At 34.5% G+C, this 18,849-nt stretch overlaps 1 protein-coding gene across 1 annotated transcript in view; it reads right to left on the bottom strand.

The window, feature by feature from the left end:
- GRIK3 (glutamate ionotropic receptor kainate type subunit 3) overlaps window positions 1–18,849 on the bottom strand; it is a 2,817,598-nt gene that overhangs the window by 1,828,577 nt on the left and 970,172 nt on the right. The window contains exon 5 of the mRNA XM_044083835.1: window positions 9,526–9,579. Coding sequence (XP_043939770.1) covers window positions 9,526–9,579 — 54 coding nt within the window. The remainder of the gene's footprint in view (window positions 1–9,525; window positions 9,580–18,849) is intronic.

The following is an 18,849-nucleotide window of genomic DNA, read 5'->3' as shown; positions in this document are numbered from 1 at the left end:
AGAAAAGAGAGGTCTGTTTTATTTCTTCTATTGATTTTCCCCACTAAATTCTACTTATGTCTTTATTACCAAATTTATACCTATCAGAGAAATGTCATTCATTGCAAAATATATACCCCCTATCTTTACTACATCACCTTAACCTATGGTTTTCTGTTTATTTAAAGCCATTCTTATCTCTAGACACTCATTTGTGCAAATTATTACTTCTTTTATCCAAATTTTGCTTTTTTGCAGTTATTATAATGTCATCTGTATATGTTAACACAACTGTAATTCTTAACCCTTCAGGTGTTATATACCCTTCCTCTTTAATTTTGTAGTTTATTTCACATACTATCACATCCATAACTAATGCAAAGAGTGTAGAAATCATTGGACAGCAGTGCCTTACAACACTCTTAATATGTACCATTTGTCTTAACCAAGCATTTACAAATATTTTTACTTTATTACCATACACTGACATATATAATTTCCTACCTTTGTCACTTATATTATATTAATTCATTAGTACCCATAAGATGTCTAATTGTGTGAAATGATGTATTAAGGTGAACTATCATTATTTTCATTTTTAATTTTCTGTTCATAATATCATGCACCATTTCTCAAACTATCATTAATAATTCTTGACAACCCATTACACTATATATGCTATCTTCCATATTTTCCATTTTAGTTTCAAATCTCTCTTGTATTATTTTCATAAAGATCTTATAATCATTATTATTCAATACTATCAGTCACTGTTTTTTAAATGACTTTTCCTTCTTCTAAATTAATTTATGCATTCTGCTATATAATTTATTATACATAAAACCTTCATTTAACCATTCATTCAAATCTTTAAATAATATAAACATTTTTGCCATTCCCTTAATTTTTCAAACATTTCATACCCTATTCCTTCTGGTCCTTCAGCTAAATGTATATTTACTTTTCTTAATACTTTATCTAGCTCAATTAACAAAATGTCCTTTTGAAACTCTTTATTCTCACTTTCTGTTAACATTTTAACTTTCCTAGTTTTTTTCACTACCTTCTTTTTTTCCGTAAACATTTTTTGTACATATTGTACTACACTCTTCATAATATTTTCCTGAGTTCTTTCTAGTTCTCCGTTTACATTTTTATTTCTCTCATTACACTATCATCTTCCTTTAATGATCTGCTTAAGTAACCCGATACTTCTTCTTTTTTCCATGTAAAAAATATATTTGCTTATGTAACAATTCTTGCATTTTTTCTTGATTTCATTCATATAATTCTTTTTTTTTTCAAAGTACGTTCTATTATTATGTCCTGAATCTTCAAATCCATTGTTATAGCTTCTTTTATATATTTTTCCTTTCTCTACTTTTCTCACATCATGTTGCCACCGGAGAAAAATATATTTTTAGATATTTCCTTCAAAATCATGCACCATTCAGACCAATTTTTATAAAATGTTCTCAGTGTAATATGATCTTTCCATAACTGTATTACCAAGCTCTTTCCTTCTTCATTCCATGGCTTCTCATTTATCTTTTGCCTACTCTTATATACTCTTTGTTTTCCTTTATTACTAGCCATGTTACAAGATGATCAGAAAATCCTGTTTTAACTACTTCCCCTTCTCTTATAACTAAACCTTCTGATACTATAAAATAATATTTTTCAGTTCTATACATACTCCTGTAAGTCCATGAATTTCTGTCTCAAAGTTTTAACTTACCATATTTTATAACTTCTAACATTTTTCTTATATAATTTTCTTTCTTTTTACACTTGCATCTTAAATCACTAAGTCTCTTGTTATCATAATATTCATATTTATCACTGCATAGTTTAAAATTTGATGAAATAACATTTCCCTTTCTTTACAATTACTATAAGTATATAAAGTTATAATTCTATATACTTGTTCTTTCCATTTTAAATTGCCAGTGGTTAATCTTTCCATTTTTGCTAAAGTTACATCTAATATTTCTATCATTTTTATATAGAATATGGCTATTCCACAACATCTTTCATTTCCAAAATTCTAGATTATCTTTTCTCCCCAATAGTTTCTCCCTTTTATAGTCATTCTTCATTTGTTAAAAATATTGTTGTTTCTAATACAATTACATCTACATCACATGTATTATACCACTCTAAAATTCCTAGTCTTTTTACTATATTCTTAAAACTATTCACATTTACAGAAATTACTCTAAAATTTTCATTTTCTTTTTCCTCAGGTTCCTGGTATCATAAGTTCATAGCTAATTACTATGCTAGCTTTCTTAATAGGTCAGTCTAAATCTAACCATTTTCCTTCCCAAAGGCGAGAATTAAACACTGCACTTGTATCTGTGAGTCAAAAACCTGAACCATTATACCACCCCCAATCTTTTTCATCCATTTACTTTCTCTTTATCCTTTAGTACTTATCCCTTTACCTTTTCTTTTTCTGTATTTTTCCCTTTTACCAATAGGATTCTTGTTTTTTCCCTTTTACTTCCTCGTAGTTTATGTCTTTTTCATCACTTATTTCAGAACCTTCTTCTATGTCCTCTTTATTATTTTTTTTCTCATCTACATTTTGTCTCTCTCTTCTACCTCTTTTCATAATTGTACATGAATCTTCTTTTTTTGTTTCCCTGGTAAATGCTTTTATCACATAAATATTTCATGGGTTACAGTCTTTCTTTTTTTTTCATATTCTCCAGGAAATTTTCCATTCAAAAAATGGTCTCAAATATGATGCCACAAAATGTCTCTTTGTTAATAAGAATAAATGCTCAAACCTTATGTGCTTTTGCACCCAAAGGCGGTATTACATTATCCGACACTTCATACCTTTCCATTTCTTTGTCTTCTTTACTGTCAATCCTTACCATGTACTTCAGTTTTTCATTTTCTTCGGCCTTTTTTGCTATTCATTTTTCCTTTCTTTTACTTTCTCTGCCTATGTTTTATTTTCCATCTCTCAACTATTCCTCAAGATTGGCTCTGAAACTTTCTTTTACATTTTTCCATAATGTCTCCCCCAGGAAACAGCTCCATTTTCTGGCTCACTCTTCACCATCATTTCTTTAAGTAAATCATCCCGTTACACTCCCAACTGGAGGGTTCTAATTATACATCTATCATTTGATGACTCATCGCCATCAAAAAGGTTTCTTTGAAATATTTCCGCAGAATCCTGCATACATTCTCCAGTCTCAATATTTTCCTTCTCCTTCATTTTTTCATCACTCCGTCATCTCCTTTCCTCTCCATTTGTCTTCCTGCTTCTCCAGACCATGTCTGTGCCTGGATGGAAACAGGAAGTTCACCTCCAAAATGGATCCCACTCACAACAATGATGAGTAGGGTATTTTTTATTGATATATATATATATATATATATATATATATATATATATATATATACACACACACACACACACTACATATTATTTACATATTTACATTATTTACATCTATTTACAAATATCCATACATTATAAACTTCAATGTAAGCATTTCCCCACTCTCTTATCCATAACCAAAACATTATTTTTTTTCCAAAATCTTTGTCAAAGTCTTTTTTCCATAGTATTTAATTTCATTTAGTCTCTCATTCCATATAGTCCATGAAGCATAAAATATTACTCTGCCCATTTTCTTCACTTCTTCCTGTTTGCATGCACCATAATAACCAAATTTTATGCCCATATATATTTGTTCAAATTTTAAAAACTTTTCTCCTTATTATCTTTACATATTTCTTTCCATAAATTATTAACTCCTTCACATTTCAAAAACACATGCTCAGTAATCTCAAACTCTCCACATTTATTACATATTCTATCTTGCTTTTTTTGTATGGCATATTTGCGTTAACTGGCAATTTTCTAATAGACAATCTCCATAAAAATCATTACCTTCTTTAATCTTGTCATAGTTATTATATCTTATCATTATGGCTTTTTTCTTATCTATTTCTAAATATTTCCATGGATCAATACAATATAATGCTTTCAAAATACCTAAGTACAGTTTCTTTCCATTTTTCTCATATATCACATATTCTTTTTTATTTTCCATAACACAATTTTGTTTTGATACTCTTTCATTTCTTCATTTGCAATGCTTTTACTTCATTTTTTAAACTTCCATTCCTTCCCACAATTTGTTGCATTTATAATATAATTTCTATCACTTTTATTTTCCTTCATAATTTCTTTTCATAACTTATATAAAATTAAAGATGCTGCATGTAATAGTGAGCTTATTAAACCCAAACCTCCTTGTTCTTCTTTCATATACAGAATCCCTCTTTTGACAGGACTCACTCTACATCCCCATATAAAAGATAATATAATCATCATTAATTCATTTTCATACTTAATAGGAATCATATAGATGTTAGCAACATAAGCATTGTTTCCTATTACCATGGTGTTCAAGTGTGCTCTTTATATGAAAATCTATATGATTTCCAAAAATGAGTCATAGCCTTTATTACTTTGATTACATTATCCCACTGTTGTTGTCTGTATTCATTCCTTCCAAATGTTATTCCTAATATATCTATACATTTTTCATTGAACTCAACACCTCCTATCATACCTTCAAAACCAAATCCTTTATTTTTCTCCTTATTTATACTAAAACCATTTTTTTAATTTATACTTAATTTGTCATTTTCTTTTTCCATCCATACTTTATTTTAAAAATTAATACAATATCATCTGCATAATTAAACATTATGTGGAATTGTACTTCATTCATCATTTTGTATACACCACTACTTGATATTAATTTCCTTCACTATTACATTCATAACTAAAAAGAAAATTACACTACTTGTTGGGCAACTCTGCTTTATTCCTCATACTATTTTTATTTCTTCCCCAATCCAGCAATTTATATTTAGTTTCACATAGTTCCTTTCATAAACAAATTTTATTACTTGTAATATTTTTTATTATATTTTATGCCTTCAAAATCCCCCATAATGATTTATATTGAATATTATCATACACTTTACTTATATCCCCTATCATAACCTTCACTTCTATATTTTTATTTATGAAATCATCAATTATTTCTATTTCTGTCCATAATAACTCTTGACTTCCTTTTCCTTTTCTTCCAAATACATTTTGATCATATATTCTATTCATTTTTCCCTGTAACCTTTTTGATATTATTCTCATAAAAATATAATCTGTATTATTTAATGTTACAGGTCTCCAATTTTTTATCTTCTCTTTATTTCCTTTTTTAAATATAAATTTTATAACTCCTGTATATATCTCTTTCTCTTTAATTCCCATTTCTAATCATTCATTCGTAACTTCTATAAAAATTATTTTTGCCACTCTTTCATTTTTGTATACATACCATATTCAATTCCATCCAGTCCTGTTGCAGAATTCATGTTCATATCTTTTAGAATTTCATTCAATTCTTTTATGTTTTTTTTGTTCTAAATACTCATTATCTTCCTTATTTCATTTTTCACATTTATAAATTTGTTCTATGTTTTCTTTTCTCTTAACAAATAATTCCAATACATATTCTTTAATTATTTCATATATTCCTTCTTGCTGTTTTATTTGCTTATATTTATTATTTTTAATTCTTTTATTTTTCTTCTTTTATTTTACTCACATATGGTGCTACCTCTTCTTTCTTCCCTTGTAAACAATATTTTTGCTTATATAACAAGTTGTAAATTTTAATTTGATTCATTTTATATATTCTCTTTCTTTTTCATAGAAGAAATTTTTCTTCTCTAAGTCTCTAAATGTTTTTTTGACTTAATATCTTATATCTCTCTTTTTCTTTTCTTCTTTTCGTCCATAAACATTTTAAAAATACTTTTTATATTTCTCTTTAGAATTAAGGCACCGATCAGTCCAATTCTCATAAAAGTTCCTCAAAGTCATATGATCTTTTCATAATTCCACAAGTTCTTTTTTCTCTTCTAAATTTAATTTGTTTTCATTAATTCTCTTTATTCTTTTCCTATTCTCATATATCTTCATTTTCCTGTACTTTAACCCATATTGCCACATGATCTGAAAATCCAGCGTACTTACCTCCTTTTTTATAACTTTTAAACTATCACATATTAAAAAAATAATGAATTTATTTCCTAATTTCATTCCTTTTAGAGTTCCAGTGATTATTCTCCCATACACTTAACTTTCCACTTCTCATAATTTCTTTAGTTATTTTAACATGACAACTGCTCTTATTTTTCCTTAAATTACATTAAAATCACCGACCACTATAATGTCCATATTTACACAAACATATTCAAGAATAGTTTTAAACATTGTTTCTCTCAATTTTTGTTACATATGCATATAAAGCTATAATTCTATACACATATTTTCCATCTCACATCTATTACCATAGTTCAGCCTAGTTTCACTGTGGTTACATCTAATATTTTAATGCTTTCTTGACACAATACACATATGCCTGAGCATGTTTCTTTCCCCATGTTGCAAACTACCACACCATTCCAAAGTTTTTCAGTTTGTGTTCTTTCTTCCTCTGTTAATAATCTGATATAATCTAAAACAATAATATATGCATCTACTGCAGCACACCATTGTAATATACCTATTCCCCTTTTAAGATTTTCATACTTTTCACATTTAAAGCTAATAGTTTGAGCTTTTAAGAACAGTTAGTATAATAAAATGTTTATCACTTTCCTTTCTTTTTTCTCTAAGCATTATGTTGTTGAATTGTCTTTTCCTTTCTTTAACTCTTTTCCCTATCAATATTTTTTTATTTCTTACTGTGCACCAATCATCTTTTTGCTCACTTGTCTCATCTGTTTCTTTTTCCTTGTTACTTTCTTCAACTTCATACATAACCTCATTATCAGTTACATCTTTTGTACATTTTCTTGTATAATACATTCTACTATCTCTTTATCCTATATAACTTAATTTTCATTTTCATTTTCTCACACATTCATTTCACATTCGAGCTATGAATGACCAGTATTGCCACATTTCTTGCACTTTAAATCACATTTTTTTGCATTATACCCTGTTTTACCACATAAGTAACATCTTTTTTTATCACATTCATAGAGTACATGATCATTTTTCCACAAAAATAACAAGTTTTTGGTTGACCCCTGTATTTCACAAAACCCCTATTATCATGAACATCAATAACACTAGGTATGTGCATAACATTATCATTTTCTATTTTCAGTATTTCTCCACATTCCCAGCACCCAGTCCATAGACATCTTATATAGTGTCCATTACTTCTTTACATATAGTTAACAAATGTTCTTTTAGTTCTTTTGCTTCAACTTCAGTTCTAAACTGGATCATTATTCTTTTTTTGTCTGTAAAAAGCTTGCATGACATATTCTGACCATGGATAAATATTTTTCTCTTTATCCATATGCATCCAACAATTTTCCTTGGCTTGCCCAATCTCAAATATCAAGTCACAAAAAGTCTCTTTATTAATTAAAATGAATGATCTTACCTTTTTTACTTTGACACCCAAAGGTGCCATAACATGACAGAGTCTCAAACCTTATACCTGTCCAAACTTTCTTCTTTTTTTACAGCTCACATGTACTGCATACTTTTTTTTGTTTCTATTATTTCTTCTTTCTTCTTTGCTCCTTCTCCCTCAGTTTGTGCATACATTTTTGTTTCTTGAACTTTTTCTGGCACAGTCTCTTTTTCTCCTTTTTCTTTTTCTATTTTTCCATGATGTCACTCCATGAAATTGCTGCTTCACTTTCTGGTACACTTTGGTTTACCATTTCTTCCAAATAATCATACCACAAATCTCCTGAATGGAGGGTTGTAATTATGCATTTCTCAGAGGTAACTGTCTCTCCTTCAATCTCCTCTGAAAGTTTTCCTCTGAATCCATCTATGTTACAGCTACAATCTCTATTCCTTCCAACATCACTGTTTTTTCTGCATCCACTGCATCAGAAAAAAATTCTGGTAGCGATTCTACCATTTCAACTACATTTTCATCAACCTTCACTTCATTTTCAGTCAAAGCTGAATCAGCCATATTTTCTCCCTGTTCCTCCTGGCTGCCTCCACACCTGGACAGGAAACAGGAAGTTGGGATGTGTAACACACAAAGCCTTCCCCTAGAATAAGGAAGTTCCCAGATGTCCTGGCCAATTTTTCCTAGTAATATAAATAGCACCTCAGGTCTCCTCTTTAAAGAGGCCACCAACGTAAAGGGACTAACTTGGTCAACAAAGGATATATAAAATAAAATAAAATAAATTGATGATTCTTTCATATGTTCCTCTGAAAAGTGCACCAGTATGCACATTTCATTTACTTCTATTTTAGGATGAATCAACACCACTGTTTTACTTTTTTCTTATACCTCAGCGTAAATGCATGCCATTCTCACATCGGGTTTTTCTTTTCCGTGTACATCTTAAAAGGACACATCAGACCACATTTACAGCACTACTGCTCCTTGCTTATCTGCTTAACTGCTGTGCGAATGTTTCCACTGCCCATACTCCAGTAAACATTTTAAAAACATGTTACCCATTTACTAGAAACAACTTGTCACTATCTTACATAACTAATTATTATAATTAGTTGCAACTGGATTATGTCTTATGAGCATAAGCAATTTGACAATAATGAGTGATATTCTTAATAATTTGGATTACGTTTTAGTATGATGACATTGTTAAAAATATTATGAATTATCAAGTTGTACTTAGACCATTGAGTTATAAATTGCTTTTTAGGCAAAAAAAATATAAAAATGTCTGCTCACTACAAACTGTTTAACATTAGTATGAGTACCCATTATGTTCAACAACAGGAATTCTACTGAATTGTGCAGATAGTGTGGAAAAGCATACGGAGTCAGCCCATTATATGCTTGCATGCAGTTTTGTTGGCTCATTCATTCTCTATATATTTATTGTTGTATTCACATTTTTTTCCAAATGTTTTTAAACAAATTACATTGTATTCTGTTATTATATTCCAGAACACCGTACAGTGGCAATAATTAATTTAACAGGATATCCACTGCATGTGGTATCTGGAATTGACTATGCCTTATGTAATAAATCTGAGGACAGACTTTTCCAAGCTTAAGTATTTTAACAAAATTATTTTTTTTAATTTGGGTAGGGAAATTATCTATCTTCCTATCTATATCTATCTATATACACACATATATATATATGTATGTATATACACTGTAATATAATGCAGAAAATGATACTAACAGGTACTTAATCAAGCACTAATATCCCTCCATACATACAGACATTTTAACTGGTTATAGTGAACAGAATTTCAGTTGATATCTCATGTCTGATAATAACGTAGAACAAGGCAACATGAATAACATCCTATTTTTAAGATAGTTCTTATGATGAGAAACATTTGTTGCTGTGTTACTTTTACAGAGATAACATGAGTACATGCACACATTTTCTTTCAATTCACAATAAACTTTAATTGTCGTACCAAAACATGCATAATACAGTGAATAAATGAAAAAAACACATTACCAGTGTTGTAAAAATAAAGTGGTAATACTCTGTCATCATTCCCATGGCTATGGACTTTATCACCACAGGGTAAAGGTAGGCGAGAGAAAGAGAGAGAGAGAGATACATTAAAAACATGTAAGAAAAGTTAACATTCAGTTTATCTGCAAGAAATCAAATATAACACTTTGATAATAATTATAAAATTCTAGGGGTAACGGATCAATATTAATAAAAGGGCAATGTATCTAAATATTGCAGATGAGAAATGATGCATCTACACTGCTCACATCCTCCTATTACCACTAACAGGAGTATGAGATGGCATCTCATTTTCTTGATTCATGTTCCTCTCACTAGTTAAAATACAAGTATGTCTGTATGCAAAATGGAATTTCTTCTGATGAGTTTAATTAAAGTTCAAAATGATAAGAAACTTTAAAAATTGCCTGTACTGGCTTTTTTGCAAGTATGAATAACATATTTATGCACACACACACACACACACACACACACACACACACACACACACACACACACACCCACACACACCCACACACACACACACACACACACACACACACACACACGCACACACACACATCTGTTCATATATAAACCAAGCAGATTTTGAAATCTGCTTAAAAATCATACCTATTGACAAATATATGAAGTTTAGAAAATAAGTGCCATTTACTAAACAAGTAAATATGCAATCCAACATAAATGCATTCTTCTTTCAAGCAAGCTTTTCCACAATACAAGAAGCTTATACAGTTAAATCTGATGTCTCTTTCTAAACATGGGTAACTGGCAAAAATAAAACCGTACTTACAGTGATATCTAGGCAGTAGACTACCTCTTCACAATTTCAGCAACCAGGAAAAATAATTCAGTTATACTTTTTAGAAAAAAGATAGGGATACATGAGACCAAACAAAATGGGCCAGATTTCTGTTGCCCCACCTGAATGGAAAGGTTCCTTTTAAGAGTTACATCTTTTCTGTCAAATAGATGCCCACAAGTTTGTCTTCTTTCTTCCATCTGGTCTACTTAATATCAGTTAGAGACTTTGCTGGACCCCCTCCCCCCAGGCCCAAAGGCCACGGATGTGTTGTGCACTAAGTCACTGTCCTTAAAACATCCCTGTCTACAACTGTGTTTCATTATATTTAATAAGCCTGTTTGCTTCTGCGTTAATCTCCTTAAAGGGACCAGCCAACACTATGCTGTCTGACCCTTTTCAGCCAGCATATATATAAAAGGACTAGACAGCACTACACCGTGTATATATCCCTCCGCATCTCCTTTTTAATTTAGCATGCTAACCTTAACCCTGAGCCTACCCCTATCCCTAACCCTTATCTTACAAAAATATTTGACTCTATCCCTAACCACTAATATTTGCACAAACTTTCACCTCCTGCAAACATAAACTATTGTCTGTTTTAACCTTTTCTATAACCCTAACCCCAAAACATATACAAATAAGCACACACACACACACACACACACACACACACACACACACACACACACACACACACACACACACATATTCATTTCTGACATTCACCTAACACCCATATCCTTATTGCCACAACCACTTAACTCACAAGCAGACACTCCATCAGCCATTCCTCCAAACATCCATTCAATCATTCACAGGTGATACTCCATTACCTAATTTGCAAGTCAACAAAGTATTGTGGACCCATACATATATATATATATATATATATATATATATATCAGCATCATAAATCAGAACCATATATGCTCTATAATCATCATGCAGAAGGCTAGAAAATTCAGTCATTCAAACATCTTATATTATTTCTCTTTCAGTCTAAATGCTGTACGTAATTAACTGAATTGCATGCATCTTTTAAAGAAAAAAAAATGTTGTTACAGTAATAGATCAGAATTTCCTAGGAGCAAAATATAACAAATAGAGTCAAATATAATAAAAATGTTAAGGAGAAAAAAATGCAAAATATTTATGATACTTTAGAAAGTGAACAACAATGATACCTTAATGCAGTCACAAAACAGATGAAACATGTTGAATCAAAGAAACATAGAATGCAACAAATATATATATATATATATATATATATATATATATATATATATATATATATATAGTCAGAAAAGCAGTAAAAGAACAAGTAACCTGTAGTACATACTACAAACGATTAAAATGTTTGATATGAACTGAAGCATTACATATATGTATACTGAAACAGGCACAGATTATTAAGAGGTGTTTATCAGTAAAGCTAATGGAGGCACTGGGTAAGCTTGTTATTCCTTTGATCAGTTTACTGCTACATGGTGTAATCATAGAAATATGAAATTCTCAAGAAAAAAGAATAAAATAAATGCAAAACCCCATATATTTTAACCTACAACACATTATTAAAAGTCATACAAAAGTTTCTCTCATTATAGAGAAAAAATGATCAGAGAAAACCATAGTATACTGTACATCAGTTTGCAGAAACACAAAAACAGACATTCACATTGAGTTAATCCTAGAAAATGCAATTAACAATCATTATATATGAAACATAATTAATTTAGTAAGTGCTCCAAAATAAATATAACTATAAAAATTTCTATAAGAAGCCAATAAAATATTTTTAAACAATTTAACTGATAAGTTCATTCCACATAGGAGGAGTTTGATCTGAAGCCCCTAGTATATTTTCATGATGGTTAAAATATTCTGTGCAATTATGCGTAGATGAACATTTAATAAAAAATGCACTTAAACAAAGTTTAGTCCCACTATGCTTCATCAAAATTTTATTCTCTGAGGCTTGCTAATGAAACAAACTGGGTGAAGCTTCATCTTATTTATTTATCTATTTATTTATCTATCTATCTCCCTATCTAGTTACTTTGTTTCTGTTGTTTGATGCTTCACCTTACAGAATCTACAAAAAAAAGAACATTTTTCAAGAGGGAATAACCCCCCTCATCTACCTATATACTATTTCTATAATCACACAACAATGTAGAAAAGACAAAATCCCATACAAATTAATTCATTGCTTGTTATTAGACCACACAGATACTGATTTCCTATATATACTATCATGCAGAGAGTTCAACTTCAGGGACTTGAAAATGACACATTAAAACCTCATCCATTTTGCAGTTGACTAAGTCGTGAGTTCACCAAAATTTGAATAACGGTTTATGAAAGAACATCTTCAAAATGTTGCTCAGGCAGTGATGACCCTGATAATTATACACGTGAAATATTAAACAAAAAAGATAAGGTACAACCTGATATAATTGTCAGAATCCAAAACTCATCAATGTCAGTAGAAGTACAGAATGGCTTAATGGTAACCATCATAAACAATGATAATTAAAAATATATAACAAAAACAACCCACAACCAATGGTTAGGCTAAATAGCCAAATCCACCCATACTTTACTAAGTAAATAACTGCCAATAAATGTCATTTTAATAGAATAAGTGCAAAAAAAGTCAACAATCTATGTATGTTGGTCAAAAGATATGGAAAAGCATTAGTCATTTACAGCAATTCATAGAGATTAGCAATAAAAAAGGAAGTCCTTCATTCATAGCAAATAGCTCAGTACCCAAAATAATATCTAATGAACAATAAAAAGGTGACATATATTTGAGCATAGAAAAATTAAAGAACTCAAGTTAAACAGCATCATACAACAGACACTAAGTTAAAGCCACTGTAGCTAGTCTATTGGAAGAGTATAGATTCATATAGGAGCACTGCCAAGGAAAGAGTTAAAGAAATTTAAACATAAATAAGTAAATAAATAAACAGCTAATATAAAAAATTTAAAGATCCACTCCATGGGTATTTCTAACTGTGGTATTTCCAAACTGCAGAACTCGTTTACAGGCAGCCTGTAAATAGTTCATCTCCCAGCAACTTACTTGTAAACATTTCATCTCCCAGTGCCTTACTTGTAAACATTTCATCTCCCAGTGCCTTACTTGTAAACATTTCATCTCCCAGCACCTTACTTGTAAACATTTAATCTCCCAGCACCTTACTTGTAAACATTTCATCTCCCAGTGCCTTACTTGTAAACATTTCATCTCCCAGTGCCTTACTTGTGAACATTTCATCTCCCAAGCCCTGCTTACACTTATTAAGGGTATGAGAACTTATCACAGATTTGAGATGCTTGGCTTAAATAGGCCCTTCTGATTGCTAGCCTAGTAAACAGCTATAAACCTATAAAGACATTCAGAAATCAGGTGACATGCACACAGCACATTGGGGTATAGTTCCTAAAGTGCATGACATCACACCTGTCAAGGGCGTTCAACAAACTAGATTTGGCATCAGAACCAATGCAGCCATGCAACAAGCCCCAGTACTCATATTTATTTATTTATTTATTGATGTTTGTTAACTGGGTTTGTCCAACTGGGCTTGTATCCCATTTTCAATGGAGACCCGAGGAGAAAAGCTCCAACAATACATTTCAATTACAGAGCAGGGCAGGTCCTGGAATTGAAAAAACATGTTTTTAGTTTCATTTTAAAGTGGGGAGGTGTGTGTCATTAACAAGAGAATTCTCCATCGTTTTCCACATCACTGATTGTGTCACTACCTGACATGCAGAGGTTACAGAAAGAGCATATAGGAGCATGGTGTAGCTGCAGGAAAGTATGATCAGCAGTAATATTGGTCTGTTGAGCATGGCCTCTGACTGCTCTTGGCATGATCCTGTGTGCACAGCTCTAGCTAAAGAAAGATGCTATGCAGCAATTTTACAGGGTAATGAGGAGTCTGTGCAGATCTATTTTGTGACCTAATAACACACATAAGTAGAAAGGATAAAGGTAACCTGTGAAAGGTAGTAAGGGAAATAAGATGAAGCTAAGCATGTTAGAGTAGGTAACAGGGCCATACATGCAAACATACAGCTATAGACCGGACTGTATCGAAAGTAGTCACAAAATCAGGAATGTGGAAAGCAACGGAGAAGCGGATCTCAGACACAGACGCAGAAAATTCAGTGGTGTTGTGGGGTGAGTGATGGACATGAATGTGGCAGCTGTGAACACCACTGGCAGTGATATAGTACCACTAGTGGTGATGCAAAAGGACAGGATGGTGATAGGTGCTCCATTCTGGATGTTTCTGAATATGTTGTTCTTGTTGTTTTTCTTTCAGCTTTTCCCGGTTAGGGGTCGCCACAGCGGAACTCCGGTCCGCTAATCATTGGCAGCCAATTTTTATGGTGCTGAGGTGCCAGCCCGATGCCCAACCTTCAACGAAGGCATGCCCATTCACGCATGTCTTTCAAATGCCACTCGACCGTGTGGTGGTAAATGTCAAAAAAACTGAACAGAAAAAAAATGTAATATAACACATTCATTGGTAGGAGGAGAGGAAAGTAAAATACATTGACCAAATGCAAGTACAACATCATTAGAGTCTGACCACTCTACCTTTATTATATTTGAATGGTTGGGAAATAGAACCCTTTTTTAACAGTGATGTACCTAGATACAAACCCTATGGGAGTTAAAACTAGAACCTCCATCACATCTCTTATAGGTTCATAGGTTCATAGGTTCATACTAGGCTATCTGCCCTAGGGCATTTATAAGCCTAGCCAGAGTATGTTTGGCTTTCGCCACCCATTTTAAATTAATTTTGCTATGCCCTTTTTCGAGGTTAGTATACTGTGCCTCTGTCTAACAGTGACACAGAAGTGATACCCAGGGTAAACCTACGATCTCCCATCCACTCATCAAGATTCCTATTGAAGAGGGTCAATGAGGGACTCTGCCTAACCTGGACTGGGATTTTATTCCAGAGTGAAGGGAGCCTCTGGGTTATGAATCTGTCCCTCCAGCATGTCCTATTTATTTCAGTGCTGAGGTTCAAGTCTCTCGAGCGTGTAGCTCGATGGGATTTGGATTTTTTGAGGTGCAGCATGTCCCTTAATTCCGGGATGGACATGGCCTTATACGTCAGGCACAGGTCACCTCTGAGCAGGTGGTATGCCACTGAGTAGAGCTGGAGTTTCTTTAACCGGGCAGCATATGGCATCTGTCTGAGCCCATTGATCCTCTTGGTGAGGTACTTTTGGGGTCTTTCCAGTTGCTGCAGGTGTCTGGTAAGGTACATCCCAAAAGGGGCATTGTACTCGATTATGGGCCTGATGAGGGATGAGTAAAGAGGCACGATGACCTCCCCTAATCTAGATGTGAATCCCTTCATGATTAGGTGGGCTATATAAAATGTTTTTCTAACCACTTTGGCCATGTGGTTGTCAAATGAGAGATTGCTATCAACTTGGGTCCCCAGGTCCCTAATTACTTCTTCTGTACTTAATGGATTACCACCTATGTGGTAATTTGTGGGCACTTTGTTTTTGCCAAAGGGGATGACTATACACTTTTTGGCATTTAGCTTGAGGCCATGGCTCTGGCACCAGTTGTCTGTTTCTATGATGCCCTTTTGGAGGATGCTTGTGTCGGCTGGAGAGTCGATAATGGCGCCCAGTTTGCAGTCATCTGCAAATTTGGTCAGCCACAGTCCTTCCGTGTTGGCCTGTACCGCCGAGAAATATATAGCAAACAACAGTGGTCCCAGGACTGAGCCTTGTGGGATGCCACTTGTAACTGGTTTGGAGTCTGACATGGCTCCAGCAATTCTAACCATGTGGGTTCTGTCCTTGAGCCAGTTTGCAACCCATCTAGTGACATAGGGGTTTATATTTAAGCTGGTGAGCTTATCTATAATGCCCGAGTGGGGTATTGTATCGAAGGCTTTTGCGAGGTCCAGATAGGCTGTGTGGACCACCTTCCCTTCGTCAATGGCCTTGGTGACTGCTTCAAAGAAGTCAACCAGGTTTAAGAGGCAGGATCTGCCCTTAACAAAGCCAAACTGGGTAGGATCCAGTGTCTGTAGGTCCCCAATATCTTTATTTATGAGGTCCATGATGATCCTCTCCATAGCTTTGCACACCAAGCTAGTCAGGCTTATGGGGTGATAGTTTCCAGGGTCCGTTGAGGCACCACCTTTGCGGAGAGGGACCACTGTTGCTGTACGCCACTCTTTGGGTACATATCCTGTAGTAAGGCTGAGATTGAACAGTAGTTTTATGTTTGGGTTTAGCTCTTCTTGGAGTTCATGTAGGACGCAGTCTGGGACACCGTCTGGTCCCATTGATGCTGTGTTTTTTGCTTTGGAGAGGGCGGCTCCCACCTGAGCATCTGAGATGTCAGGGCGGCAGCACTCTGCTGGGATAGATATTTGCCCTTTTGGTGGGGAGGGGGGGAGAAGTTTGCGCTGAACCTGTCAGCTAGGATGTTGGCAATGTCTGTGGGATCAGTGTATTTTTTGTCATTTTGGACTAATTCTGAGCATATCTGGGAATTCCCACCCAGGTTCCTAACATAACTAAAGAAAGCCTTGTGATTATCCTTAGTGTCCTGTGCAATTTTTCTCTCGAAGCTGGACTTTGACGATTTTATGAGTGCCCTTAGTTTTTTGCTAATACTAATCAGAGATTTCTTCCCTTTTTGGGATTTTGCTCTATCATGTAGTAGCTTCCTCCTTCTATTGTATAGTTTGTTTATGGCTGGGGTCCACCAGACAGGTCGTCTGCCTTTGGAGGATTGGGTCTTGGTTTTATTTGGGATTGCATGATCCATGCATTCCTGAAGGTGTTCATAGAATGCATTTATAAAGGATTCTGCAGTCTGGGCCATATTTTCCACAGGCCCGGGGGCTTTGAAGGATTCCACCTCGGTTTTGAGGAGTGTGAAATTTGCTTTAGAGAAGATTTTCACTGTGGTTTTCTGGGCAGGGGGTGGGGTCGGGATGTGAATATCCAGTGAGATCAGTTTATGGTCTGATCTTACCAGTGAGGGATACACTTCTGGTCTGGAGCATAGAGTCCCCATGTTGGTGATGATCAGGTCCAGTATGTTTTCCCCACTTGTGGGAGTGGTAACAAGTTGTTCCATAGCATTTGAGTTTATGAATTCTAGGAACCTTTGGGCAAGGGTGTTTGAGCTAGAGTAATGCTCCCAATCTATGTTTGGGTAGTTGAAGTCGCCCAATATAATGGTGTTCGGAGAGACCTTCATATTTTCCAGTGTTCTCAGGAAGGCCGAGTGGGGTTCCTGGGTTTGGGAGGGTGGTCTGTAGCAGGCTATAAACTGGAAGGCAGTTTTACCCACTGTTAGTTGCACATGGATAGTCTTTGATGCTTCGTGCTTTGCCATCAACCTGGAGGTGTGGGTATCTTTGATGAATATCGATACTCCCCCTCCTTTTGTGGTTCGGTCCAAGTTTTGGGGCCGAAAAGCATGGTATGAGGTATAACCTGGTAGTGCTGGGGTGCTCTCAGGAGTCCTGAACCAGGTTTCTGTTACTGCACAGATATCGATGTTCTCCATGCTAAGGAGAGTTTCGAGTGCGTGCATCTTGAGGTTTAGACTTCTAGCGTTGAGTAGCATTACTCTTAGTTTCTTATCCCTTGTGATACCTATGGAGGTGGGTTTGTCTTTTGAGCCTTGCCTAAAAAAAGCACTATGGGGGTAGCAAGAGCATTTGCCAATATCCGAAAGCCCAGGGGTGACAGGTGCAAACCTTCCTTAGCAAAGCATCGTGGCTTGTCGTGCATATCATCCCAAGCTGACAGGCATTGGATCCCCTTGAATGACACCAATACTTAAACCAATTGTTGGAATTGATCATCTTGTCTTCATATTGCGGCATCATTCTTGGTGAGGGTAAGATGCTACTCAAGGTCAGGGTCATACCAGCCTGGGCTACATGCTCAGAGAGCTCCTCTATGTCTCTTTTCATGTAGTCCAGGGAGGTACGTCTCAGGTCATTCACACCAGCATGGACAATGACTGAGTCATATTTGTACTTGCCTTGGAGTGACCTGAGTGCTTGTGTTATGTGGCGGATCCTAGTGCCAGACAGGCTGCTCACCATAACCTTCTCCTTGTTCAGCCTGGTGAGTGGGACGTCAGTGTGCCTGATGAGAGAGTCACCTATTACAAGTGTATCAGGTGTGTTGTTTAGCCTTAAGGGCTGTGACTGTTCGGCACACTGGCTTTGTGAGATATGTGTTGCACGTGTTTTGTTTTGGGGTAGCGGTTGCTTGGGTGTCTGCTTTGGAGGTCTCTGCTGCTTAGGCAGATCTTTATTTAGAGCCTCCGAGTATGTTTTTGTGTGATTATGTGTTTGGTTTGCTGTCGTGGTAGGTCTATGTGAGACTGGAATTGTAGTGAGTGTGGTTTCCTTCTCCTCCTGACTAGTTATGCCAGTACTGAGTTGAGAGAGCTTAGCCTC

Source organism: Protopterus annectens, chromosome 1.part1, assembly GCF_019279795.1.
Source record: "Protopterus annectens isolate FY-2018-M chromosome 1.part1, PAN1.0, whole genome shotgun sequence".
In the NCBI taxonomy this organism is placed as follows: domain Eukaryota; kingdom Metazoa; phylum Chordata; order Ceratodontiformes; family Protopteridae; genus Protopterus; species Protopterus annectens.
This window is presented reverse-complemented; position numbering and strand designations above follow the sequence as displayed.